Source organism: Corvus hawaiiensis, chromosome 8 (genome assembly GCF_020740725.1).
Source record: "Corvus hawaiiensis isolate bCorHaw1 chromosome 8, bCorHaw1.pri.cur, whole genome shotgun sequence".
In the NCBI taxonomy this organism is placed as follows: domain Eukaryota; kingdom Metazoa; phylum Chordata; class Aves; order Passeriformes; family Corvidae; genus Corvus; species Corvus hawaiiensis.
The window spans coordinates 10,925,105-10,944,293 of NC_063220.1; the positions used below are offsets into that span (position 1 = coordinate 10,925,105).

General features: G+C 42.9%; 1 protein-coding gene and 1 long non-coding RNA gene across 7 annotated transcripts in view; one reads left to right on the plus strand and one right to left on the minus strand.

Annotated features, from left to right (window-relative positions):
• Nucleotides 1–4,748: 4,748 nt before the first annotated feature.
• On the minus strand, nt 4,749–17,550 carry LOC125329120. 3 transcript variants are annotated; one of them, XR_007205051.1, is made up of 4 exons: nt 17,466–17,550; nt 13,577–16,062; nt 10,592–10,746; nt 4,749–5,081 (listed from the first exon to the last, which is right to left on the minus strand). It is a non-coding gene; the product is annotated as an uncharacterized LOC125329120 (long non-coding RNA). The 3 variants fall into 3 exon arrangements; XR_007205050.1 differs by lacking the exon at nt 4,749–5,081 and adding an exon at nt 5,351–7,411; XR_007205049.1 differs by lacking the exon at nt 4,749–5,081 and adding an exon at nt 5,351–7,456.
• Nucleotides 17,119–19,189, plus strand: part of SORCS1 (sortilin related VPS10 domain containing receptor 1) — a 264,794-nt gene continuing 262,723 nt past the window's right edge. For 2 of the 4 annotated variants that reach the window (XM_048310550.1, XM_048310548.1), the window contains exon 1: nt 17,119–18,262. In XM_048310550.1, the coding sequence (XP_048166507.1) occupies nt 17,621–18,262 (642 nt within the window). In that variant the 5' untranslated portion in view covers nt 17,119–17,620. The remainder of the gene's footprint in view (nt 18,263–19,189) is intronic. The other 2 variants (XM_048310547.1, XM_048310549.1) reach the window with 1 other exon arrangement.

A 19,189-nucleotide genomic window follows, 5' to 3' on the forward strand; every position in this document is an offset into this window, starting at 1 on the left:
CCCAAAGGATGATTAGCTTAAGAGCTGTGGCCGTATTACCCTTTCAGAGGTAACAATCCTTGTAAAAGCTTTTCAATCATGCTCCAAAGTCCTCTAGGACAGGTAATGTGTGTTTATTAAGCACTTTTCTGAGAATTACTCGATTTTCACATGTTTGTGACTAAGAACACACTTTGATGAGCCTGATATTGAAATTACTGGGGAAAGGCCTGTACTCAGTGACTATATTCAGTGTTTATCTGACAACACAGCTTTGAGAGCTATTAATCCTCTGTCAATTTCTTTGACATTGCAACCTGATGGTTGCTTTCCCTTTTTACCTTGTGAGTCATCACACATCTAGCTGAGGTGGACATTTTGGAAAACATTTTCCCCAGACAGAAAAAAAAAACCTAAAAAGGAAGGAGGGGAGAAGAATACAGACAAAACTAGACAAATATATTACCTGAACTCAGGATTTCAAAATCATCTCCATACCTTCCATCTTGGGATGCTGAGCACCAAGTGGACATCTATTGGGATATCCCTGTGAAGGGCTGTGGGTTAAATGTCTATGGTCTGTTCCAGAGCTCAGAGAAAAGCCTGTGCAGAAACTCCCACTGACTTTGCTAAGCTAAGAATCATGCCTCTGCTGGGATAGCTGTATTACAGCAATTTGCCTGCTGGCACTTGGGGTATGTGGAGACAGGACGATTTGGCCAATTTTAAAAATAAAAAGCCTGTTTGTTGTTTTGCAATTGCTTCTGGCAAACATGGGCTAGTTGATGGGATTAGTGGGATGGTTTTGGCAAGGTTGCTTGTTTCTTCAGGTTCTCCCACCCCTCATCTGTCCATTTTAGCAAGTTTTGCTAAATTGGCAGCATCTAAAAAATAATTAAAAATGGGGGGAAATCAAGTATTTAGAGTTAGTGAAGCAGAAAGCTGAAATGCAATGGCTTTTACTCTTTTGTCAAATTTAGTATCTACTATCAAGAGTAAAAACTGCAAAAAATGACTGCAACAAAAAAGAGAAGAAAAATAAATAGAAAAGTCTTCCAACCTGCAAAACCAAAGGTTAAAATGTAACTTGGGAATAGAAAAACAGGCCATTGAAAGAGAAATTATTTGAAAAAACTTTGCTAAGGCACTGATTCGGAAAGATACAGGGATATGGGAGATGCTGCTTTTAGGCATACGGGCAATTTCCTGGTGAGAGAGTGTCTCCAGGTGCTGTAAGGCTGAGTGGTCTATTACCTCCCTTTGCCTCTCCAGTGTCTCCTGGAATAAAAGCAGGGAGGTTTTGCTCAAAAGCCTCATGCTGCTTAACTGGTGTACAACCCTAAAAGGGATTGCTATGCCAGAGTCCTTGAGCTTTGTGAGGTCTGCAGCCCACCCTCCCCTCATGTGGCTGCAGCAGGCTGTGTTTGACACAGCTACTGCTCTGGAGCGGTAAGATCTGATGGAATGGGTGCTGAAGTAAGTGATGGATCCCAAATCAAGTCCTGTAGTCAAAGCCTCTCATGCACAGTGACAGTATAACCCTGATCCAAATGTGGCTTTGGGTGCATATTCAGAAGAGCCAACTTGCAGATGAATAGGTGAGGGAGATAGTTCAGCCTGATGGTGCAGGTTCACAGGGGGTACTTGGGTGCCACCAGCTTGGGCATCAGTGTAAAACTCCAGCCTGACTTCACTGCCTCATGTCTTGTTCCATCCCGATACCTGGCATATATTCAATTTCTTTACAATAATAGACAGTTTCTTCATCTGCTGCCCTTTCAGTGTGTGATGGCTATAAACCACTGGTTACAAAGCCTGAACGTTTCAGAATCTACTGACATTTAAGGAAAAAGATTACCAAGCCCTTGAAAGGAACACACCACTGAAATACACAAAGAAGCAAGTGCAACTTCCTTGCTTTTAAAGCGATAAAGAAATTAATGGCACACCAGGTTCCAAAATCCCACTGCTGTTTGGAGATAGCGCCTTTTCCCCTTTTTTTTTTTTTTTAAATTCTTTTCTCCCTCTACAATGTATAAAGGTAGCTGCAGTTAAAGGAAAGGCAAGGTGCAGAAAAGATATTGCTTCCCCTGAGTTTTATGAAGCTGATATCAATCTTTTTTTTTTCATAAACTTCAGGCCTGTTATTACCCTAAAAGCGTGTTCCACAGCATTTAATGTGACACTGATGAGAATACAAATAAGGAGAGGTGAGGGAGATGGAGGACAGAGAGAGAAGAATCAAGTGATGTTAAATGCAAGGACCTGAACAGCACTTCCATACCCGTTGCCATTGAGGAGAGTTTAAAGGGGCCAGGAAATTGTAGAGCATCTGAATTGTGTTTGGGGGCAGTAAATCAATTTGAGCTTCAACAATGAGGTAAGAAATATCATCTGAGGAAGGTGAGAAAAGAAATTTAGGTTATGGAGGCATGAAGGCTTGCGTGTGAGTTAATGAGGCATGCTTTAGCTAAGTGTTGTGTACAAAGACAGGGTGTAAATGTCCTTGAAATTGGGATGATTTGGAGTGAAAAACAAATGCTCTGGGTTTTCTAAACTTTCACCTGGAAGTGCATGAAATGCTGATTAGCTTTATGTCATATTTAGCCAGTGCTTGACTAGATTCTAGTAGATGTGGATAACTTTTTGTAGAGAAATGTTCTTGCTCCTGAGTAGTGAGAGAAGGTTGGACCACTCGTTCTGTCCCTTATCTGACACATGATTAGTCAGAAACTGGCATGTCCAAGAGAAAGCAAAAGAGGTAATTCTTCATACAGGGTGCAGCTGTGAAATTCCTTGGTTCAGGATGTTGGGGATATGGAGAGTTTGCTGATTGAAGTAGAGGCTGGACAAACTCATGAAGGGAAATCTACTAAAAATTACTGCACATACATGAATCATGTTTGGTTTGGGCAGTCCTTGAGCTGCAAAGTGCTGGGGATTGGAGAGTGTGCTGAAGAAGAGTTATTGCATGACTGTCCAAGGCTTATCTTCCCTCCTTGGCATCTGCAGTGCCACAGGGTAACTAACAAGGTGAGCATTCATCCAGCTCATGAAGTCACTCCTTTCCCCAGGCTACATGCTCAAACTTAACTGCTGTGAGGAAGTTTACAGGACAGTAGAGAACAGAAGAAAGTAACAAATACAATCTCTGAAATGAACCTAGAGGAGAAGTGGTGGAGTGTGAGCTGGACATGAACTTGAATGCAGTCAGAGCAATGACAACTTTCTGTTCATTGCTTTTCTCCAGTGTGATGTTCTATCAGCTCTTGAGACAGCAGTTGAGGAATCCAAGAAGTCAGATAACAGACTTTTTTGAGTCTATTGTTAGGACTATTGTTTTGAGTCCTATGTTAGGACTTTCAACATTGCTGTGAACAGGATGTAGCTGAAATGGTGATAAATTACCTGATACTGTCATAGGAAGCAACACTGCAGGCGTTTTCTTGACAGCTTTTTCACACTCTCTAAATTGTCCATAAATATATTAATATTTTGAACAACTTCGACCATATGTGATATATATTGTCAGTTCATAATTTCAGGTGCTCTGTGCCTAATTTGCATACAGGAGCAAATGAGGGAAATTTATCTCATTTTCAGGTTATTATTCCAATTGAGGATTCAGAGCGTGCACATGAAGATTGTATGCAATTTTCCACAGGCCTGAAACTTTTCCTATAACTCAATATGCATTTTGATAAGCAAAAAAAACATTTTAACATCTCAATGTTTGTCAGAACCACTACAACACTGTTAAGAAATAGTAAAATAGTGAGACAGATTGCAGCAGTCAGAGTATCTGTGTTTTGAGTTTTGATGAGATGTAAAATCGGTTTAAGTTATTTCAGATTTCTGCAGAAGAAGTCTGCCTTGAAATGTCATTATTTCATGAGAGTTTTCAATGGCTCTTCAAGTGCCACAAAGTACTCTCGTGTCAATGTTAGCAACCTTAACCTATGCAGCTGTTCCTACATAAGAAATTTACTTTGCAAAAATAATTCATAGCTGAGGACTAAAACAGTCCTTCAGGGCTCATAGAAAGAGAAGTTTCAGGAGAGTGCAAATCTGCAAAGCAACACCTTTCTCAGGTGTTTTACTGTCTAAATGCTCAGTGGAGGAAGAGGGGATATCTGTCGATGTGTTTTGAAAGCAACCAACATTAACAATGTAATCTGTAGGCTTAATCCTGCAATTTTTTGTTCCAGCCATGTAATTTACACTGATTTAGTCTTGGATGGCTTTCAACTCCTCTGTGTACAGGCTAAATGCTCTTAACACTTGGATAACTTGGACTGTGACTTTTTATAGGAAGGGACTGTGGTCTTTGTTCAATGTTCTGTTTGGGGCTCCTTAAGGATTTCAAGAAGCACAATAATGAATTAGAAAAAATGGTACTTCACAATGTTCAGGCACACTGTTTTATGGGGACCTATTCTTGAGAAGTGGAATAGTAGGTGCCAAAGTTCTACGTGGGTTCCTTACAGGTGTGTGATTATTTGTGGCTTTGGTATATCACACACAGAAGAAAAATCTTCCTGTGTATCTTTGCACCCATATTTAATCCTGTTCTTATAGTGTCAGGCTTTTGACAGCAAAAACCATCAATTCCTGAATAAAAATAACTAGCCCAACACCATCAAATTATTCCCCCAAACACCTCAGGTTTTTTATTTTTTTCCTCCAGAAAAAGCATTCCAACAATGGAAAACCACCAAAGAATTCATTCTTTTTTCTTCTTCAAAGTCAGGAAGAAACCATCCTGAAATCCTCTACAAAAGCATGGCTTTTGTCCATTTCAAGCAAGGCAGGAAGTGTCCTGGCTGTATAAAGAAAAGCTCTAATGCTGGTGTCACCAGGTCACAGCCTGCCTTTCTATAATGGTCCCATGGGACCTTTGTGCCATAAACCCCCCCCATCTTGGTCACAGGTCTTTATTCCCAGGCTGCTTGTGAGTATTTTCAGTACTTTATGAACAGAGGAAGTCTGTGCTCCGTTTCTCTCTCCTGTTGTGGATGATGTTTCCTGTTTGCTTCACCTGGTCTTTGTCCCCTTGTGTAACACAAGCAGCAGACCTGTTTTCCTTTAGAGGTGATGATGAACTGCAAGTAGAACAGGGAGAAACAGACCAGGTCATGATGTGATTACACCTGCACTCGTAAGAACAGGGGTTGATTATGCCTTCAAAGCTAATAAAAACCCCCTACTTACCTGTGGGATGATTCTGCTGGCATCCAACAGGTGGAACAGCAATTTTCACCCAATTGAAATTTCATGTTTAAAAAACATTCTCCAGGAAACAGAAAGCTTATTTTATTTTATTTTATTTTACTTTATTTTATTTTATTTCTTAAAACTAGATTCTGCTGAACAATAAGAGACCTATCTAATAGCAATACATTTTTAAAGTAATGAAATATTTACAGCTGGAGTCTTCAACAGAGGAACAGTAGAGTGTGTTTATTTTGCAGCTCAGTAAATTATATATATACCAAGAATCAAATGGATGCTTTTGGTTGATCATGCTAATCCAAACAAGCTTTCTTTATGGTTTTTAATCTGGAGAATTTGTTTTCCATTCCCATGCAAATAATTATCAAAGCATCTATTAAACAGTATAAATAAATCTAGGCCCTAAAATTTGTTTCCAGACTCTAAGTACACAGTATGGCTGCAGGGCATATCATTCCTTAGCAAAAGCTGGTGGTTTTGTCGCTCTCCCTGGGCCCTTCCTGGACCCTTAAAGGAAGACTACAGTGATAGCTAAATAAACACTTGCTAAATAAGAACATATATATTGAAATTTATGCAAAACTGTTCAGAAATATCTGGCAACATTTCCGTCTCAGTATAGCAGTAATGGGTGCTTGTAGTTTTTCCAAATGCTTTGCCAAGTCTAAGATCTACAAAAGCTGAATTCTATTTCAGCACTTGAGTCCGCAACTTGTATACCAGGTAAAGTTCCAATATGGACTTTCTACAGCCAGATTCCCTTGAGCATTTGGAAGAAAATGGAGAAATTACATGGAAATACAACATATGCTGTTGGCCAGACAGCCTCTGCTGTTGCTTAAACTCAGTAGAATTCACCCCTGCACAAGTTAATAGTTTGAAAAGGGCAACATGCAAGAGAGCAAAATAAAAATTCAGAAAGCATAGAAAACTTGAAAACTCAGATAGGACCTCAGAAACCTGTTTAAAAAATAAGGATCTCAGTTTATGAGAATGTATGTTGACCTGTGTGTGCACATGCTTACTCAGAAAGTGGTAATTTCCCTACTTCCAATCTGCTTCCCTGTTATCAGTGCTTGCTGCTTTGGGTGCATACCATGAGCTGCAGCATCCAGTGCTTGGTCTCACTGGAGGGCCAGTGGTGTGGCCCTGAGCTGCCTGTTGGGTTTGTGGTGGAGGCTGCTCCTGGTCAAAGCATTCAGCTGAACTCAGTGGCCACAAATAGGGACCTGAAGGAGCTGGATGTGATGATATCATTTTTACTCATTGTTTACCACTGAATCTGGTGAGCCTTGAGTATGCTAAGCCGTAAGAAGGAAGAGCCATGGACACTATACCAGACACAGTAAAGAAGAGCAGTGGAAATAAAAGGGCGACTCAGCCAAAATCAGACTAGAGCTCATCACCAGTCCCACCAGAAACCCTGACCTGCTCTGAATTTTATAGAGAAATATCCTTATAATGAATACTGCATTTGGAAGGCTTGTCTTACACTTTTCTCCAGTACTGGAGCAGGGGCAGCCTTTATTAGATGAACATGCCTTCCGCTTCAGCGTGGACAGTTGGATTCCATAGCCATAGTTATTCCATAGCCCCACCCCTGGAGCCCACAACAAGGTAATCCCCATTAGCCAAAGGGGACAATAACCTAAATTGTTATTAGGGTCTTTCTTTTTTAAGAAGCTAAATGAGAAAAATATCACTAGAAAAAGTGCAGAGAGCAAAAAGCTTGGAATTGCTTAGCTGGTTCTTTCCAGCTGGATTGTTCTCTAATGCTGAACGTTAATTGGAAAATAACAGCATTCCTGCCTGCTTTTAGAAAATCAATATGCGTTTTTTTTGTCCCCCTCCCCCTATTCAGGTTAATTCATTACCAGGATATTTTTAGATTACTGAATAAATAAAAAACAGCGCTTTTCCAGTCAAAAGCTAATAACTATAACCAGCCAGAAAGATCTCCCGAGTGCAGTCCTCTCCCTGCCTTCAGTGTTGCTCACTGATGTCCATGCCAATCACCTGCCCCAAACCACTTGTCAGCCCTTCCACAAAGCTGGATATGCATCCTGTGCTCCTTTGAACTGGCACAAGCTGGAGGATCAATGGCTCTGTTTGGCAGGGGCTGAGCTGCTGGACATCTTGTAGCAGCAACAGCTTGTCAGGGTTGGCTCAGTGCAGGGATGTTAATGCCAGTCACCATTCCCTGTGAACCAAGGGAAAGAGCAAGGCACGAGAAGAGAGGGCAGAACTGGAAATGCAAAGAGGCAACATCATATTTCACAGAGGATGCCTCACAACATAAATAAACAATAATTCTAGCAACGTTGTTTTGCATTTTTTTTAATACATAGTCCTGCTCAAATCCCCCTGGATCTAATTAAAACTTTGTTGGCCACCCACCAATCAAGATAATTATGTTGTCTGGCAAAAACAACAACAACAAAGATGAAATAAGATTGTTCAGAATGATGCACCTGCATGGCAAAACAAAACAAAACAAACTGTCCAGGCCCCATGCCTTGTTTATTTTACCTTTTGGAAAGTGAAAAAACAACCAAACTATAAAAGACGTAGAGTTTGCACCTCAAAGAGTCAACAGATGCTGAAAACACCAAAATGCCCAGTGTGTCAGTGAGTATTTGAAATCATGATAAGGAAATCTTGCAGAAGACAGAGGCACCATAATAAATATTAAAATGAGCTGACTACTGGGAGAGCCTGAGTCAGAAAAGAAGTTTTTACTGCAGTTAAAGGGCAGACACTCAAGACATGTTATTTAGGGCAGTCACCACTAATAAACTAGGATTTGCTGAAGTTCCTCCCAAGCAAGATCTGAGATCCTGAATTTATTCCTTGTTCTCTCAAATTCCCTGGATGCTGCTGCCCTGACAGCTGGCTTATTCCATGACAGCAAACATATTTAACTTATGCTGCAAATGAACTTGATCCAAATTCCATTGAAATCAAGGAAGAGACTCCCACTGATTGCAATCAGGCATAAATGAACCAAAATGCACACGGAGACACGGTCAGACTGGAAAACTGAAGCCATTTTAAAACAGAATATCAAGGAGTCTTGATAAAAACGTTAAAAACTACTCTGGATTGAATGAAGACAAAAGAGAAGCACATTTAATATCTTTTGAACAAACATTGTTTCAAACAGAGGAGAAAATCAGAGTGATTCAGACTTGGACTAATATATGCATTAGGAGGGTTGAAAACACTGGCAAGCACGGTTTTGGCATAAGAAAAGCACAAACCCTGAATTACTATTAATTGCATGAAAATACATGCAAATGGAGTTTTCCCCCTAAGCTTTCTTGATGTGAGAATAGATATTAAGCATACAGAGCCATCCAAGAAACAATACTCACAAAAATAAATGTAATCTCAGGAAATGCTTGCAATGAAATCAGCAGAAGCATTGCTTATGAGCTCCTTCCATTACTCGGGCTATTTATTGACCTTTGTGTGTGGATACATGTATTAAACTGACAGAGTTATTGTTTTTTCATCACCCTTATTTAATAAATCTCATTCTTCTAGACGAAAGGGTTTTTTACTGATGATGAGGGGATTTCTTTCTCTTTTTTTGTTCTTTTTAAGGCATCGATCAAAACCTGACATAATTTTTAAATTTTTTGAAATTATTTTATAGAGTACTTTTATAAATAATATCAAGTTTAACCCTAAAATTACATTATCAGTGTCCTGTTTACCAGAAGCAAGTGTTTGTATATGAGCTTTAATTCTTCAGGTGCTACACCCACAGATGTCCCAGATAAATTGTTAAGAGCTGTGGACAAGAAAAAAATCTAGCACCAAACTAGAAATTATTTTTATATTGCAAGGTGTTCTGGAAAACATCTCAATTAATTTAAATCATATGAATAATTGATTTTTAATTCCATGCCAAATGGAGTTAAAAAAAGGAACCAAAAAGATTCAGAAATCTAATATTAATTTCAAGGTGATTTTAACAGATTGTCCAGATAGAGAAACATTTTTTGTTTCCCCTTTATGTATCTACAGATGAACCTATTTGTTTTAAATATACATATTTTAAAAAACCTTTATGGCTGGCAAAAATAGATCCAGAGTTATTTTTAAAGAAAAAAAAAAAAAGAGCGAAAAAAGAAGGAGAAACCCTTCCTTTCTGAAATGCTCAAATGGAATATTTTAATTTTACTGCTTTGGCTTTGTTTTTTGTGTTAGAATACTTCAGACTAGATTTAAAGCAAATAGGACCTTTGTCTTCATACTATTCTCCACAGTTGACTAGTTTGTTTTTTTCTTTTTTTTTTTTTAAAGAAAGCAAAGAAAACAAAGGAAGAATGTTTATAATCTTATATAAACCCCTGACATCAGGAGCCTAACACTCACTACATGATTCACGATGAAAAGATTGACAACAAAGAAATACGGATTTCCTTTGCATTTTCTCCTGATTTTCCACTAGCCATTCCAAATCCTTCCTTCTGGAAGATTGGAGTTTCTCACCAAAGGTGGGACTGACAAGCTGTCTCTCAGGACTGTTTCCTCTTCCCTCCTTAGAGGCTGTATCTCTCCCTGTCCCACCGAGCTACAGAATCATAACTGGATGCCACAGATCTGAGAAGCTGCTGAAGGAGCTGCCAGGCTGGAGGGAGAAAAGCTGAGAGGGAGCCTCCCTCTCTTCATCTGCCTTGGATTCTGGCCAGACAGATGCTATGAAAACATTAACTTTCCAAACAGCTACCCCAGTAGGGGAGGTGTCTCTGACTTTGCACTGCGCTGCTCAGATGTGGATGTCCGCACTGCTTATCATCTAGCACCAAAATTCATGTGAGCATCCTCTGCCTTGCTTAAGGCAGAAATGGCTGAATTAATGAAAGCAGTTTTAATGATCACCAGCTTCTTCCCTCCTGATTGTCTACCATGGGAGTGTGCGTATGGAAAGCTCTGCTGGTTGACCTGTGAGTGATGTAACTGTCTCCAGAAAAGGATTTCTGACCATGACTTAAGAAACAATGCATCAGTGAAGCAGGACAGAGTTGCCTCACAGAAGTTTTCTCCTGGTCATTTTTTCAGTTCTGAAATAAAATACTATCAATGAGCAAGCTCACATCTTCCATCAGCCTCAAGGGTTCTCATTTTTTTCATATATTTTTTACTTTTCTTGCAGTAAAAAGGTAGTTTAAAGTAAAAAGGTTTCTTTCTTCCATTAGAAATTTTATCTTTAGTTGTACCTGGAACTTCTACTTCATCAACACTTCTGGCTAAGAGAAATCAAGCAAGGTGCACAAGCAAGAAAACACCATCTGTAACGATGACAAACTGTAAACAGCATTCACAGGCCATTAAGTTTGTAATCTTTTTCTCTTCATCATTATTCTCTTACCTCCATTAAATTCTTCCACAACCAAGTCCAGGAGCCAAAGGTGATGGCAGTAGAGTGATAGACAAGAATTTTTATTGTCCTGTCAATGCAGATAAACCCAGAGCTGAGAGAATGTCAGGAGAACTTCCCCAGTGATGACTAAAGTTCAGTATCCTCTGAAAAAGGAAGAAAATACAAATTATTTTTATGCCTTTTAGGCTTTTAAGATTTATGTTACTGAAGTATCCTGACTCTGTGGAAGATTAGTCAGACTCTGACTGATATTTATTGTTCACAGGAAACTATTATCTGCACTTGATCAGTCTGCTTCAAATTGCAGATTTGCAAGGTTGCAAGACAATCAGAGGCATTCAGCAGCCATGATTCTCTTGAGGAACTGGAAAGGCCTAGAAGATGATGGAATGAAAATGACTCAGTGGACGCAGATAAGCAACTTGCAAATGATTGTGAATAGCTGCAAAGACTCTCTCTTGGTCATGAAAAAGAAAAGTTTACAGTTTGCATCTCCACACAACAAAAAGAAAAGAACTTGCTGAAAGTCAGATACAGGACAGATACATGCCCACAGGAACAAGAGAGGGTCAGGTAATAGCCAGTTTTTCTAGTATAGCCAAATTTAGGATGTTATGGCACAGCATTACATTACATATAGAACTCCAAAGGCAGAGGAATATGCACTTTGCCTCATTTGCAAAGAGAAATTTTGCACCCCAGTGCAAACTCCAGATGTTTTCTAGTCAGTTGATTCTCAATTGCTGAGAGTTGCAATCCAACCAACTTCCAATTGCTCTGACCTGCCCATAAGTCCTCAGTTTACCATGAGACTGCTGTTGGAGCTGGTGTTAAAATAGTCAGCTGTTTAGTAGCAGAAGACCATTAGGTTGGTCAAGCACGACTTGCCAAAGCCATTCTCATTTTTCCTGGTTGCATTCTTGCCTTTCATGTGGTTGGAAGTGTTCATAGCATACATTTTAGTTATTGATGGCAAAAACCTTCTGGGTATTATGTGGTTGCTTTAAAACAGTCAGGATAAAATGTGACAATTGCTGGGTCATCCCTGTGGTTATCATTCATATTGGCAGTGGTGAATGAGTTGACTAAAAGATACACCTCAGGCTTCCTCCTTTCACCAGTGTTTACTAGTTTCCAAGTTGTTATAATACGGCTCATGCTAGCTGTGAGCTCCAGCTCAATTTTCTCCTGAGCTGCAAGCTCAGAGCACCAGCTGAGTATATGCAGTCCTGATATAAGTGCAGTTCTTGCAATTCTACTTTACACTCAACCAACTATAAAACCCACCAGAATCTAAGACCAGCTTTTCAGGGCAGCTTTCCAGGTTTCTTAGGCTGCAAAAGCTGATCAAGAGAGAATGTCAGCTGGGAATTTCAAGCAGCAGATTTTCTCAACCACTGTTTTCTGTGGCCTGTGGGTTTTTTCGCTCCTAAATCCCATGGTAATCCCTGACAGGGGAGCAACACTCAGGAGCACAGGGTGGCAATGGATTGCTGTGTCCAGATCACAAGGGGAGAGAATCACTGGAACAGTGCCATTCAAGGCAGGCACAGAGGAGCAGTTGTCACTAGAGAAGAAACAGGATTCAATCCCAGGATTGTGGCAAAGAGTGCTGGATTCAACACCAGCATGGATATGGTAGTTGTGCTGCCATATGAGTATTGCTTCAGCACCTGACTGGGAGTACAAGCTTATTTGGAGGGGGTAACATGCTCCCATCCTCCCGTGGTAAATCCACCCTTGGTTTATTGCCTAGGCACAGCTGGCCCAAGAAATACCTGCAGCTGTAAGAGCAGGAAGGAGGTCTGAACCCAGAGAGTAAAATGCAGAGCCTGTACCATGAGTGTGGGCGTTGCTGTCCCATTTGTGGTTGGTTGGATGGTGTGAAAACACTCTGGATCCAGAAATGGAAGTGAAACAGAGGAATTACATGAGAGAATTTCCAGAGCAGAAAATCCAGACAAGTCCTATTGCCCCCAGAGAGAGCTGCTGGCTAATAAGCATGACTAGATATTTCAGTATAAACAGGATTTGAGGAAAACTGCAACCAGGTATTGGTGCTGAGCACCTTCCTGTACTTGGAGGCAGTGACATCGACTGAATCTGCTCACCACCCAGCCTCTTTGCCAGATAAATGAATGTATGAACTCCCCATCGGAGGCTTTAGCAAAACAAAATGGCTCTCTAAGCTATAAAGTGTCAAAGTCTTGCACTTTTCTTGAGATTACTTTAAACCTCAGTCTTTGCAACAGGCTGCAGCAAGAGGGAGTACAAGAACAAAAAGCCCTCGCTGTTAATATTTATGGCAACTAAAGCAAAATCGCAACACATTTGCAGATGAATAGGAGTCCCTGTTAAAAGCTGCAGCAGCCTAATTTTAGGATAGCACTGGTTTGGGGTTTGATTGTGTGGAATAACAAAGGAGAGATTTCATATTAATTAATTTAGAGGAATTATTAGTGTCAAAAATAAATAGTTCAATCACCTTTCCAAAAATAATCTGAGGAAGGGAAATGAAATTTAGTGGAAAGAAGACAGAGATTTTCTTTCAGATCCAGATTTTTTTCAAGTATTTTGGTCTTTTTGTGTCAAATGCATTGCCCCACTAAAAGTTATAGGATTTATTTCTAATAATACCTATGTAACAATTATCTAAATGTTGCTACAAAATAAACCATGAGGCTCAATAATTTTCATTTGTTCAGTGAAATAAGAAGCACTTGGAAATAGTTGATTTGATATATATAATTAGTCCCCATTTTATTTAAAGAATGAAGCATCCAGACCCTATTTAGAAAAAAAAAAACCTTTTTGTGATATTTACAGCTGAAAGTAATTTTTTTTTCCCTAATGGAAACTGCAACAAGACCTATTGTAGCCTGATATGTTGTTTGTTTGTTTTTGTTTTTTTTTAACAGAGATTCCGTTTGGGGGAATTATGTGTAATGTCAAACTACAGTATTCATCACTCACCATGGCTTGATAGGAATCAATGGAGCAGTGTTCTTCTTGGTCTCCCTTCATTACACAGTCTTCTCTGAGAAAACTGATGATTTAAAATGAGTGCAGATTCACAAAATCCTGATTATACAAATATTTACTAGGGAAAGATTATACTCCTTTGTCTAAAAGACATTCAGATTCACAAAAGGCCAGGCTATATTATGCCCCTGCCTTATACTAAAAACTCAGCTGGTTAAGCCTACCCAATTCTGTTTCCTTCTCTGTATCCTCTTTCATTCCCATTTCTCCCTTCCTACTCCAGCACAGTAAAGGCAGTGCTGGCATAGTCCCTGAGGTGCTTCCATCACGCAGGGTACATCGTCTAGCATGTTTCAGAAGACAGGAATATTGTGGAGCCAGGAAGTCTCTCAAGACCACATTTTTCACAAGTAGTCTCTGATTGCAAGTGTGAAACACTCCAGGCGAAAGGATTCCTGCAGATGGCAGATTATTGCAATCCCTGTCATAAGGATTTATGTCCTTGACCAAGCCCATATTTCCACCTGTCTCAGAACCTGCCCAGTCCTGAGTGAAGTTTTGTGCACTCATCCACGTTTCATGCTGTTCCTGCTTCTCTTCTCAAGGCTATATAAATCCTGAGGAAGATGCTTGCTCCACTGCAACAGATACCTAGCACTGGTATCTACTCCCTTCACTAGATTCCTGCTTGTTCTTCCTGAACCCAGAAGCAAGAACCTCCCGCAACACTCTTGTGTATGTGCAGATATCTGCCTTTGAGGTAGTTCCTCCTGGTGAAGAGGAAAACCCCTGCCAAAGGGTGAAGAGGTCAGCTAAAACCTGCCATTTTCATTTACTCTCATGGTATCATGTTTTATACTGCCCGTGATTGCCTCCTGTTCCATGGCTCCCACGGCTTGCTCACATCCCCTTTCCCCAGGCAATATTGGCTATGTGAAACACAAGAACAGTCTCCTGACCAGGCAGTGTAGCAGCTCTCACGGAAAACACCTTCTCACCAGATGTTGGAGCTGGACATGCAGTACTGAAATGTCAGATCAGGTGGTGTTTCAGGTCAGGATACCACGAGTGCAGCCTTTCCTTTCTCATGGGCACAGCCATGGAGTTCAGTCACATCACACCAGCTTCTTTTTGGCTGAGTATACGAGCTCGGTCCCTGCTCCCAAAAGAGAAAGCTATCCCTTACATCAAAGGACAGGGGATTATTCTTTTGTGCCAAAGACTCCGGTTTCTTATCTCTGACGGCTCAATCATCACATCATCTGTGGCAAAAAGATGGCTGGCAGCAAGATTAGATTACAGCGATTTAAAATGTCTCTCTCAGATAAGCGCAGACCAGGAGTATTCAAAAGTACACATAATCAGATTGTAAACTTGACTATCACAGCACGCCTCAGACACCAAAAGTATAAATACAGATTAGACAAATTTTGGGAAGACAGGTCCATTAAAAGTGCTACTGCATTATTACTTATTAAAAGTAAGGGATCAGGTGCAGTTTCTGCTGTTGTTGGAATCTCCTAAAGTGATAATTCTGGATAATAGGGCTCAGGGGAAGGCTTATACTGTATGTCTCTGTCCTGTATCCACCCACAACAGGGAAATGTGCCTGTGGTCTTCAGGTTGGATCCAGAATTCTCTCTCCATGACTGACTCTTGTGTGCATTTGCTGAAGAGTTCTGCAGGTGTAGTGTACTCACAGTGTATAAGGTGTGCTCCACTAGGCACATCAGTATCACTCACTGGCCACTCATCACAATTCAGAGATAATCATCTGCCTAAATGAGACATCGAGATTGTCTCTCTCATTTGCCTTAGCCACTCATTGGCGTGCAAATCTCTATTACAATCCCAAGAGAAATTTCCTCTGACCTCTTTCTAATTTCCTTCTTGCAAGTTCTTTTTCTGTCTCACCTCATCTCTTTGAATTTCATTCCTTTAGATTAAAGCCTCCTTAAGAGACTTGTGCTGGGAAGGTGACACTTTTTAGTTGATCCTCTGGGGATTAGATCCACCTGGTCAATCTGTTGTATAGAAGACAAAGGATTGGACTGATAATAAGGTAGCTCCACTTCCAATCCTTACTACTTTGCTGATCATACTGTGACTCAGTTTCCTCCATTTATACAACAGAAGTGGCCTTTGTGAGGAGCTTTGGGCTCAGTAAAGGAAAGGAGTTAAGTGCGTGTATTAATTATTGTTATTACCCGACAGGCTGTAACTAATAGTAACCATTTAGCTGGGAGATGTGGAAACAGGTATGCAGTTAATTGGTAGATTTAGCTGAGGTCAGGTGGTTACATTGCAGACAATCCATCATTGTTGTAAGCAGCATGAAGTTATGCCCAGCCTGAATTACTGTGAGTCTCCCTTCACCTCTGGTCTTGTGCTAATATCCCAAGACGTGTCACCAGAGCATTTGAGTGAAATCTCTAGAAGAATGTGAAACAAATCTGTAAATCGTTTTCTGAAATGCCCTGCCAAAAAAAAAAAAAAAAAATCAATAAGGTCTTCCGTGTCAGGAAGGAAATGTTAAAAAATATTAATTAAAAAATAAACTCTCCTGTAAATCAAATGGGAATGAGTGAGAACAGGCAGACGGGGATGGAATAAAATTCCAGTTGGAAGAGCTTTTAATTCCCTCCAGTTTCAACGCCTGTGGGCATTTGCAAGTGCCTGTCAAAGCTCAGGGCCCTGTCCTGCTGTGTAGGCAGTCACCAACAGTGCTGTCTTGTAGTCAGGGAGCAGCAGCTCCCGTGCCCAGCAGACACCAGCCTCTGCAGGCAGCGTTTGGTGATCTCCTCCGGCCACCACTATTACTGCTTCCCGGGGAGGACATATACTGAGAGAGAAGCACAGCTCCTGGGGGAGAAATCGCTGGTCCTAAAAGCGTGAGAGACAGCTAGAGCAACAGGGGCTTTTTTCTGCTGATGAACCACTGGAGGGGAATCTCCCTCTCCACCGAGCGCTGTCATGTCATTTCCAAAAGCTTGTCCCTGTCTCCATCAGCATTTATGTGGGTACATCTCTGCCGTGCATGAGTGATTTATTTAAGCATCGGCAGCTACTGTAAGAGGCAGTACAGTGAAGCACAAGCGGAGGAGGGAACAGAGGGGCAGAAATGCGACTTTTCCCTGTGAAAGCAATCACAGGTGCCTATTCTGAGCAACTCCAGTGCACTTACATCAGTCACAGGAGGAGGGAAAAAGAATGGGTCATTTCAGAGCCTCCTCAGATATTTAGGGCCACTCAATTAATCGAATTAAAACATTTCCTCTGGGAAGACTATACACACATGCATGTAGTGTTCCTTCACTCTGCACATCTGCTTCCAGTCCATGTGTTTCAGTATGCTGCGGAGCAGGCTTTAGGTGTTTGAACTGATGGGAGGCACAGGGGAGGAAGAGATCGGATGATACGAGTTTAAAAGTTGGGATAAGTCCGTGTTTGGAGTGTGTGTGAGAGAGGGGGAGTGAGTAACCAGCCACTCACGACACAGGCACGGGGCGTCCTGGCGGGGCGGCTGCGGGAGGAGTGTGATGCAGAAGCGGCGAAGTGAGAGGGAGCAGAGAGAGAGCGAGCGGGAGAGGAGCGAGCTGAGACTTCCACAGAGGCAGCCGCGAGAAATCACCAGCCAGGATTTGCTCCTCTCTCTCTCCCTCTCTCTCTGATTTCAAATCAGCTCCTCCCCCGTGTGGTTGTGGCTTTGCCTTCCATCACAAGCCTGATCAGCAACACCAGTCTTGGGAAAAAAGAAAAAAAAAGAAAGAAAAAAAGGGGGAGGGGGGGATGAGAAAAGAGAAAAAAGGAAAAAGTGCAAAAGAAGAAAAAGGAAACAAGAGAGGGGGAAAAGAGAGGGGAAGAAAGTAATCTCCTCTACCCCTCGGCTGCATCCAGCACAGAAGAGTCCGAAACTTTACGTGGAGTTCTCGCCGTGTTTACCCCGCGGCGCCTGAATCGGCAGCGCCCGGCTCCCTCGCTCCTGCGCTCTCCTACTTGCTCTTTCTCCCTCGCACTCATCAGCAGTCGGCAGCGATGGAAAAAGTTGCTGGCTGGTACCCAGCCTGGCACGTTGCTCTCCTGTACTGGACATGGCTTTTCCTCTTCACTTATGGCTTTACCGGTGCAGAAATAACTTGCAGATCCTGCCGTTCCCAGGTGCAGCCGCAGCAGCAGCCGCAGCAGGGATTACTGATGCACTTGAGGACCGACAGAGGAGAAGAGGAGCAAAGGAGGTTCCTCGGGGAGAAGGGAGGTGAGAGAGGGCAAGAAGCCGGGACGGAGGATGCCGGGTTGCAAGCGACCGTCGCCCCTGCTCCCGCGGAGACGAAATTCAGCGGCTGGGAGACACGGCGAGTGACGAGGGAGCCAGAGAAAGTGGCCGGGGAGCGCCGTCCCCGAGCGGCAGCGGCGGCTCGGGCCGAGGACCGACCCCTCCAGGGCCCCCCGCCGGCGGGCGGCCGGCCGGGCTCGGTGCAGCGGCGCTGGGGCCGCAGCCCACGGGGCTCCGCGGGGCCGGGGCCGGGGCCGGGCGGCGCCGCTGGGCGGGAGCCGGGGGACGGCGGCGCCGCCCGCTTCGGGCTGGAAGAGCTGCGGCTGGCCAGCACCACCTTCGCCCTGGCCGGAGACTCGGCGCACAACCAGGCCATGGTGCACTGGTCCGGCCACAACAGCAGCGTGAGTACCGCGGGCGGGGGCGGCTGCTCCGTGCGCTCCTTATTTCCCCCCTCCCTCCCCTTTTTTTTTTTTTTTCTTTTTTTCTTTTTTTTTTTTTCCCCTCGTGTGTGTGTAATAGGGGATGGGGGGTGTTGAGTATTTCTTCGTCGCAGGGGATTTTGCGCCTCCGGGCGCCGGGGATTGGCTTCGCTTAGCAGTGTGCAGTGGGGCAGAAGGGCTTCAAAAGGGCCATTCTTCTGGAGCAGAAAAACTTTCCGCTACCCGCCCGCCCGCTGAGCACATCCCCCTCCGGCCCCCTTGTCCCTCGCCCCGGAGCAGAGAAGGATCCAGCGCTGCTACTGCTCGCGGCGCGACGGGGAGCGTCATTTTAGGGGATCCGCCTTCGCATCCAGCCATCTCCCCGGGATAAGCCTCACGGGGAGCCCGGGAGGCTCAGCTGTAAGGATGCCCAGGGAAAGCCCTTCTGCTCCTGCTTCTTCTTCTGTCAGCTGTGGGGGCCCATATCAGCCCAAGGGCTCATCCCCGGGCCCTGCTGATGTGGGAGATGCTTGGAGGGCTTCAGGACTTTGCCTCCAAGGTGTCTCTGTGTAGGGAATAAAGCTGCTTTTTGCCTCTTGTCACCAAGGTGTTAAACAGGACAGTTCTTCTTTTGTCCTCATAACCTGTACGTATCTCAGGAACAGCATCAGAACAATTCCAACTTGAGCCAAGCAGAACAAAACTGGCCAGAGGAGTAGGCAGCTGGTTTCCAGGCTGGAGCCACAGTCATGACATCAAAGTTACCAGGTTAACTTGGGCACTGTATCCTTCCAGCCTCTGCTGCAGCACTACCTGGAGCTGAGGGCCAAGGCCCAGGGAAGGCAAGGTAAATTGCTTGGACTGCTTTCTGCCTGCCCTTAACTCTGCTTGTGGACCAGCAGAAGTAGA